Genomic DNA, 9,482 nt, shown 5'->3' with positions numbered 1-9,482 from the left:
TGATTAGTTTTTACAAAATTGAAAATAAAAATATATTATAGAAAATTAAAAAGTTCAGCCATGTACAAAAGAGAAGGTTGGGCCTGGCCTTAATAGTTGGGCTTTTGGAGATGGATTCATTGGGCCCAACCAATCTCTTTCCCCCTCCCGTCTCTGCCGCCGGCAAAAAAAAAAAAGCGCTCACCTCTTTCTGCATGTGTTCACGGGAATGCCGGATGGTTGGGTATCAATTCCTTGCGCGCGCCGCAGTTTCTGCCGGGGCTCCAGCCTGCGCACCTCCTCGGTATCGGATTCTGAAGCAGGAGTCATGCGCGGGCGCGGTTGGCTGCTTCCTCCGGGGTGCCATTGCGATTCAAGTTGTGCATGGAGATCACTCTTTTAATGGAAAAATCACTGTCCATACCACCAGCATCCCCAACAGCCTCGCGCTTCATGACGGTCAAGTGGTTGGCTCCACGACTGATGATGACGAGCTGTCCAGCTTATGCGGCCCGCCATATCCGTCTATGTCACTACTAAAGAAAATAATTTATCGCGATTTTTTTTAAACACTTCCAAGGTGAGCAGAAATTGGGGTTTTCTAGTTTACGGTCACCCGTACGCAGCAAAACTGGCGGTCGATCGCCGACAGCACCGAGTTTTCCATTTTTGAAAATTTTGCACCGCTTGTCTTTCTCTTTTTGAACTCCGCGCGCGGAAAGGGAGGACTAGTGTTGGGCTAGAGAGGTGATGTGTTTGGATGGTGTCATTAGCATGTGGGCATTCAGTTAGGTAACTGTCCCGGACAACACAGCTGACTAATTTTATTAAGGCGATCTAATCATTATTCGCTGGCAAAAGAATTAAACGATATGCTATGTACAAGGTGCAACACCTATAATAGAACATGTACAATTTCGCTCTCTTCCTTCAAAATTCAAATAAAAAGAACCATCATTCTCATCGACCAAAAAAAAAGAAGAATATCCAAGAGTGCGACATTGTGAAACAGGCATGCCTGCCTATGTTCACCTTGGAAGTCATGTTTGTCTCAAGCAAAACTAGAAATGAAACATTCACATCTTAGACCTGGATTACATGAGACTCCATTTGCACAAGAAACAAGTCATATTACATACCAAACAGTCCAGGAAAGCTGGTACTAATAATTCAGCTTAACTGTAAACGAAGGCTAGTGCGCCTCTGCTTATGTTACAACAAAGGCCAAACAACAGGAAGCCACTACTATATCAACAGATACAACCAGAGGGCCAATGGCTTCGGCTTTTCTTTTAGACAGCTAACAGCTTACTTTCTCTCACTCTAGTGCTAAATTTAATTTGTACAGCAGCAGATTAATAAACGTGCTTCTTACTCCCCTCCATCTTCCTCCTCTTTACAGCAGCTTGCACATCAAACTTGCATGCATCACTCCTCCCTTGATTCTGCGTGGGGTCTTCAGCTACAGGATTAATGTACACTCTTCGGCGCAAACATACAGTATTTATTTCCGGCAAAGGCCAAAAGGGCCCTTTTATAAGGTTTTTAGTAGAGAAAAAACGTGAGCGCAAACCTAGCAACGGTTAGCTGTACAACTAGATTGTTTGCCCTTCAGGCAGCAGTGCATGCTGGTTGAAGCCCAAGGCGCTTCTCTGCAAACATAAGAATATATACATTGTTAGCCCCCTGAATACGGACACATAATGTGAAGTACTGCAGTAATACATTGTTTATTCATGCATTCCATCAGTTTTATTCCAGACAGCAGACAGCTCGCCACGGTCGTCTCAAGTCCACTCCGGTGGCCCGCTCCGGCGGAGACCGCTCGCCACGGTCGCCAAGAGCCGGTTCCGGGAAGTGGTGCTTGCTCCCTGAGCGATCCGAAGTCTGTGTAGCTGCTTAGCTTGGTTCCGCACCCTAAGCCTACACCTTCGTCACCCTGTGGAGAGCACTCTAGTACCTGGACCTGGCAACCGGTGTTCCGGCCTCCAAGGGGTCCGGAGCACCCGCTCTTGACATGAGCACACCGACGCAATCAAGTTTGCGTGGAAACACATCACGATAGTAGGCCCCACCCGCGGGTTCGTACCTCTCCCGAGGTGGGCCCGGGGGCCACTGTCGGTACCCCAGGACTGGGGTACCCCCTCTTGCTGTGTCTAGGCAAGAAGAGCTTTGTAGTTATCCTTAACTACGTCCAGCAGCCCTGTTCACCCGACAACGGTCCCGGACCCGTCCTCTGGTTGGGAAAGGTCCGGGAGCACCACGTGTCCCGGAAGAAGCAGGCGCTCAGCCCGAACAGCCGGAGGCTCCGGACCTCCCGTGGAGGTCCGGATCCCCGCGGAATCCCGGACCCCCCTTTGGGGTCTCGGACCCCCGGTATAGTAACCGGACCCCTCACCAAGGGAAGGAATCGGCACTCCGCCTCGGGGAGGTCCGGAGCTGCCACGTGTCTGCAAGCACAGACACGTATATAAAGCCGCCTGGTTTCCATATTAAGGTTCACCTACCGCTGTATTCATTACGGTAGGAGGACGTCCGCATTGATGTAGCAGAAGCCGAGGCGATTCTTTGACCAGGGGCACTATTGATCGCGTATTACCAAGATGCATAGTGGGGCTGCTGGCGCCGCCCACGCCGCGCCTGTCAGTCTGCCATAACAGATGGATACAACGGCTCGGCTTCACCCATTATGACGCCTACATAATAGCCTCAACAGGTCACGCCGCAAGCTACGTTCCCCCAACGGGCACCTTGCTGACGGGACAAGAGAAGCCCACCCTTTGTCAGAGGGTGAGCAGCGCCATGGAAGCATATCGGAGGAAAGATTCGTAACCACTGTAGCCATTTAAATACTCTGCGCAGTATGCTGCACTGTCACGTTGGGCCCACTTGTCGGGGCCCCAACGTCCTATGTATCCGCACCCCTTGGTCTATAAAAGGGGGGCGCCCGCTAGAAGAAAAACTCGGGCTGAGCAAAAGCCAAGGCCTGGTAGAGGATAGATTCATACACAACCAAGATCAATACCTCTCCCAGTGGATGTAGGGTATTACGCTCCGGCGGCCCGAACCACTCTAGATCGTGAGTCCTTGTGTGCTTGTCTCAGAGCTAGATCAGCCCAATCGCCTAGTACCTTCCCGAGCACTCCCTCTCTGGGAATAGGCGGGTACGTTCCGCCACCCGGCTGTGGGTACCCTAGAATTCCCACAACACTCTAGATCAGCTACCTCATTTTAGGCCGGAGATACTCATAAGGCCACAACGCCAACACGTGTACACCCCGGGCTGCAGTTATTGGTTTCTTATTGAGTACGTAGTAGGTTTGACATACAAACAAGATAATAACAATCAACCTAAAGAACAATATCCGCCAACCAGATATCACAATGGATAATATTAATATGTATGCATACTTTTTTTCGTACAGGTGGATAATATAGATAAATTTGCACCGATTTCTTGCCCTTAATTATGTCTGTTCTAATAATACATCTAAATGCGCTTTTGACATTGTTTCCACATTCCTTCTTAATGAAAAACGTGCTTAGGCACGGTCGCGAAAAAAAAGACATTGTTTCCGCATTGGAGATTTTCCATTATCGGACACTAGGTGATGGAGTATTAACAATATATTGTTTTAAAGTAGCTTATGTAGAATAATGTGGATCAGAGATAGACAATCTTTAGCAGCAGGGCAACCTCAAACCAATTTCCACCACATTGTCTTTTGAATAGAGTGGATGTTTAGCTGCAAGCAAGCCTCCATAAATTTGGGAGCCTCCCTCAGCTGTACTACTGAGCCCTGCTCATCAGTCAAATACTTATTCCTTAACAACTCACAGCAGAAGTCAGCCCTCTAACCCATATATAGATTCTTTTAGTTAAAAGACAAGCATTCATAAATCATAGCTTCACTACTAGAAAATGGGCCAAAGGTCCAGGCCAAAGGTACCAGCTGCTGTTGCAGTCGGTACTGATGCCGCATCAGTACCGGCTGCAACAGCAGCTGGTACCTTTGGCTCGGACTGGGGCAAGCGAGGGAGATTGGTACCGAGTCATGGCATGACCCGATGCTAATACTGGAGCAGAGACACCGGGTGGTGCCTCGAACCGGTACCAAATGCCCACGGCGGCAAAGGCACTGGTTCGAGCCATCACCCGGTGCCTATTGTGCAGCTAAAGGCACCGAGTGATGCCACAACCCGGTGCCGGCTAGTGCTCGATTTTAAGGCACTGGTTGGTATTTTGAGCCGGTGCTGATAGGCTAGATTTTGCATCGGGTCATTAGCACCAACCGGTGCCTTTGGCCCGCGCCTATAAATACGCCCCCCTTCCCCCTCCAAGCTGTCGTGAACTCACTGTTCATGACAGCCAAGTGAGGGGAGGGAAGGGGAATTTTTTAATTTTTTTAAAAAGATTAGTTTTTTCTCTCCATGATTTAGTAAATTAATTTTTAAAATGTAGTTAGTACTTTATTTAGTTTATACATTTGATCAATATTGTTAAATGTAGTTATTTAGTTTATAGTTGTTATATTAATTATTCTTTCATTTAGTTTATAACGCCGTGTGCAAGCAGCTCGCAGGATTCATTGTGAAGAAGATCCTTGATCCTAGAGGTGAGTTCTACCATGACGGACACATCAATAGAGTGTCCTCTTCAAACTCTTGAGGGACTAGTAACTGCAGTATAAATATGACTTGTATATTTGTAAATATTTCTAAACGTGATGCCGTGTTGTTTGTATATTTGTATATATATTGTAATTACTAGCTAACTTAATTAAATGCTTGCCTTTGACTTTTAGTTAATTTCGAATATTCTTTGAACTCTAACACGACCAATGGACGTATACGTATAGTACTGTATAGCTCGATCGGGTAAGTATAGAAATTCTCAAAGAATAAACAAAACAAATAAAAATGAAATTTGAGATAAACGGGGAAAACTCTTTGGTACCGGTTGGAAATACCAACCGGTACCAAAGAGGCTGCACGCTTGTGTCAGCGTGGCAATCTCAAAGGCACCGGTTGGTTTTTCCAACCGGTACCTATAGCTGCCAAAGGCACCGGCTGGATTACTCGGTATCCTAGACCCGAGTCAATGGTCTCGGTTTGTGGGAACCGGTTAGAAAATCGGTAGCTATGGGCTTCTTTAACCGGTGCTGAAGGCTGGTTTTCCAGTAGTGCTTAGTGAAGCCTAAGCTCCCAAATCCTACGCTGTAGTGTACCACCCAAAAAAAAAAGATTATGTCTATCTGAATCCATTATCGCCCTTAGTGCATAATTTTGTGCTTATTATTACTTAAAAAGACTTTTTTTTCATATTTGAGTTTGGCAAATGTGCAAGAGATTTAAATGCAAGCGCGCTCTAGTTAATCATCACACTTTTGGTGTATGTTCCATTTTAGAAATAAAGTAGATACATTTATGTCCGAATGATTTGTTCATCACCGCCATTACTCCGCCAAGGTGAAGAACAAAGCTACTTTGAGAGTAAGAAACAAGAAGATGGTCCGCTGATATAGCTGATTCATCTTTTTCATGGCAGGATATGATCGATGCTTTTATTACACATAATATGGCATTATTTAGAGGAAAGGGACATGCCGGGGGCACATTGAAGCGCATCTAGGCCGATAGATGCTAATGGTAAGTTTCGGTGATTAATGACAACCGTATGCAACTAACGTGTGTTTTGAAGGAAAAATTAATAATTAGTTCAGTCTCATATGAAATGTGAAAAGAGACACCTCAATTCGGAACAACCATGCGTGCCAAGTGTGAAAAGAGACACCTCAATTCGGAACAACCATGCGTGCCAAGGACTCAATTTTAAAGATTAAGGACCTTTCTAGTCTCAAGTGTCACAAGGAGATGAAGGACACTTGATTTAGCTAGGGTTTATAGTTTTTAGTTCTTGACCGTACTATTAAGAGGGGTTCATGAGTTAGTAGCTTGATCAAAATTGAGTTGGCCTTAAAAATCTTGCATACTCGCTCAAAAACAACCCAAAATGGTCAATAGAAGTTAACACAACGCTTGGAAGAAGAAACAATCGAAGTCACATTCGAATCCAAGTCAATTCAGTTGAAAACAAAGAAAAACAGCAGTACCGGTTTAACCGATGCCCCTAGCATCGGAGCATCCGATGCTTGCCGGAAGTTCCGACGCCCTGTCGGTCTATCTCTCTGGATGCCAGCAGAAATCAAATCAGCAATCTCTATAGCACCGGTTGAACCGATGGTCCCAAGAAAAACACCGGTGCATTAGATATACTTTGTTCCAGAGAGCATGTTTTGGTGAACCTCAACTCCTCTTCAGCACCGGTTGAACAATAGCCGCCAACCAGATAGCACAATGGATAATATATATGCATTATGCATACTTTTTTCTTGCAGGTGGATAATATAGATAATTTTTTCCTTATTAATGAATGTTGGACAAAGTTGTCAGGTCTTTCAAAAAAAGATAATATAGATAAATTTGCACCGATTTCTTGCCCTTAATTAATTATGTCTCTTCTAATATATCTAAATGTGCTTTTGACAATGTTTCCACTTTGGAGATTTTCCATTATCGGACACTTGGTGATGGAGTAGAAACAATATTTTGTTTTAAATTAGCTTATGTAGTCTACTGTGGATCAGAGATAGACAATCTTTAAGCAGCAGGGCAACCTCAAACCAATTTCCACCACATTGTCTTTTGAATAGAGTGGATGTTTGTTAACTGCAAGTCTCTAAATTTGGGAGCCTCCCTCAGCTATATTATACTCCCTCAATTTCAAATTATAGGTCGTTTGACTTTGACCCCTAAGTTTGACTACTCATCTTATTCAAAAATTTGTGCAAAATGACACTTTTTTTTGTTGTGGGTTGCTTTATCAATATAATATCTTCAAAAATGACTTAAATTTGACAATATTTGCACAAATTTTTTGATTAAGACGAGTAGTTAAATTTATGGTAAAAAAAGTCAAACGAACTACAATTTAAAACGGAGGTATAGTACTTATCAATGAGCCCTGCTCATCAGTCAACTCACAGCAGAAGTCAGCCCTCTCACCCATATATAGATTAATTTAGTTAACAGACAAGCATTCATAAATCATACCTTAGTGAAGCCTAAGCTTCTACCAAATCCTACGCTGTACCATGCACCCAGAAAAAAATATCTCTATCTGAATCCATTATCGTCCTTAGTGCATGATTTGGTGCTTATTATTACTTAAAAAGATTTTTTTTTCATATTTGAGTTTGGTAAATGTGCAAGAGTTTTAAATGCAAGTGCTCTAGTTAATCATCACACGTACTTATGGTGTATCCATTTTACAAAGTAGATACATTTATGTCCGAATGATTTGTTCATCACCGCCATTACTCCGCCAAGGTGAAGAATTAACAAAGCTACTTTGAGAGTAAGAAACAAGAAGATGGTCCGCTGATATAGCTGATTCATCTTTTTCATGCCAGGACAGGATACGATCGATGCTTTACACATAATATGGCATTATTTAGACGAAAGGGACATGCTGGGGGCACATCCCTTGCTTATTTATTTGATTTATAGGGAAAGAACACACATCCATTATTCATACTGAAGATGGCTTTATTTGGCACACAGCATGATGCTCTGAGCAACAGCTATGAGCAGCTAAGCTAGCCCACATGGGGCGTCTCGGCGACGGTGTTGACGAAGATCCGGACACGGTTGGGGCGGAAATCCTTGGTCACCGGCGTGCCGACCGGCAGCACCTGGATGTCGGCGTCGGGCTTGTCTTTGAGGATCACCTTCTTGGCCTCCTCTATGCTCATCCCCACCACCTCCGGCCACGACGTCTTGCCGCCGCCGCCGCACACAGCTGGTTCCGCTGGGGAGGAGCTCATCTTCTTCTTCAGTCGCTAGCTAGCTGCAGTGGATCGATCGATGCCTTGGACAGTTAAGACATGTAGTGTGCAAGAGAATTGTGAAAAATTAAGGCAACAAGTTACTCCACTCACGGTCTGAGTTAGGTGACGATGATGGCGGAGAAGTCGTTGGTGATGGCTATAGAAGTGACTTTCTTGTGCTTCTTGTACTGTTGGTTCAGCGAGTGAGCACCGGTACGGCATTTATAGAGCTGCAGGGCAGGCTTGGATGGATCAGAGAGAGGATTATACTGAGGATCATCCCGTGGATACAGTAGCTTGCAATGTGGATCTGACTGTGTACGTGCATGCACGTGGCGCACGAGCGAGCGAGCAAGTTGCTGGTCAGAGCCTCGAGTAAGACGACAGGTGAAGAAAAATTGATCAAAGAAAACAAATTATAAACCTACAAAAGAGAAAGAAATGTTGATGGTGGAAATGGTACCCTGCTTTCTATACCACTTACTAAAAAAACACACGAGGCACACGGTGTGGTCCATGAATGCACCAACCAGCCAGGACACAACTTGCAGAAAAATCAGCTACCAATGTATATGTCCTTATAAAAAAAATATTACGTCAGTATATGATTTGAAATTGTATTTTTAAGCCATTTTAATATAAAAATAGTAACCCAGTGATATATGCATGATGTGTCTAATAAGCTTACAACAAGAACATGACATTCTGTAGGTGAAACAGGGGATCTTCTAAGTGGCTTCAGTAAGCTTTCCTCCTTCCCTCCCTCCCTTCCTCTCTCCCTCACTCAAAATAAATTCAAGGTAAGAAGGATGATGAGCTAACACCACATTGTATTATTAAGTAGACATACAATTAATTGCTGATTGCCATCGTAAATCGCTCCGCCAGCAACGAAATGTCGACGGTATCCTTGAGGTTGCAGCAGTTGGTGAAATTGTACTCTTAGTTGTACATAACTTCATCGTCTTTGATCGGAACATTAGCTCAGGGCTAATTTTAAGGACTATTGTTTAGGTTTACTTACCTAGTAGGCTAAGAATTAGCTCAAAGTGGACTGTTTGGATTCATGGGTTAATTCCCGGCCTCACTCTCCCATGCCTGGGTGTGTGCAGACTCACCTTTTTGTGAGACCCATGTAAAATTAGCCCTATTAGCATCTCTTGGAGGGGTTAAGAATTTTGGATGGACTAATTCACTTTAGCCCAACATTAACCCACCTGTTTGGATGCATGAGGACTAATTGGTCAAGTTGAATATCCTCCAGTAGCTTCTTAGGATAGACATTGTTGGGATTTAGCCACTCACTAATAAAATCTTCGGTAATGCTTCAAGCAGGACGTCTGATGTTGATTAGAAAAATCGGACGCCGCGGCCCACATAACCAAATCAAACTCTCCCGCATCCCTTATCCTATCGTGCCCCTTTCTTCAACCACACGAGCTCCACCATGTGCCAGGTAGGGATGAAAACGGACGGAAACGGGCGGGAAAACCCCTCAATCATTTCTGTTTCCGTTTTTTATTACGGAAAACGGGAGCGGGAGCGGAATAGCCAGGTACGGGAGCAGAAACGGGATATAACCGTTACGAAAACAGGCGGGAACCGAAAAATCTA

The 9,482-nt window shown here is 44.5% G+C and overlaps 1 protein-coding gene across 1 annotated transcript; it reads right to left on the bottom strand.

Annotated features, from left to right (window-relative positions):
- Positions 1 to 7,423: 7,423 nt before the first annotated feature.
- On the bottom strand, positions 7,424 to 8,043 carry LOC120697192 (subtilisin-chymotrypsin inhibitor CI-1B-like). Its single transcript, XM_039980342.1, has 2 exons — positions 7,980 to 8,043; positions 7,424 to 7,888 (listed from the first exon to the last, which is right to left on the bottom strand). Exon 2 carries the CDS (start codon positions 7,863 to 7,865, stop codon positions 7,638 to 7,640), a length of 228 nt encoding a protein of 75 aa, XP_039836276.1. The 5' UTR covers positions 7,866 to 7,888; positions 7,980 to 8,043; the 3' UTR covers positions 7,424 to 7,637.
- Positions 8,044 to 9,482: the final 1,439 nt, after the last annotated feature.

The sequence above is a fragment of the Panicum virgatum genome, chromosome 3K (assembly GCF_016808335.1).
Source record: "Panicum virgatum strain AP13 chromosome 3K, P.virgatum_v5, whole genome shotgun sequence".
Classification (NCBI taxonomy): Eukaryota; Viridiplantae; Streptophyta; class Magnoliopsida; order Poales; family Poaceae; genus Panicum; species Panicum virgatum.
The sequence above is the reverse complement of the archived record's forward strand: the minus strand, read 5'-3'. Positions and strand labels throughout refer to the sequence as shown.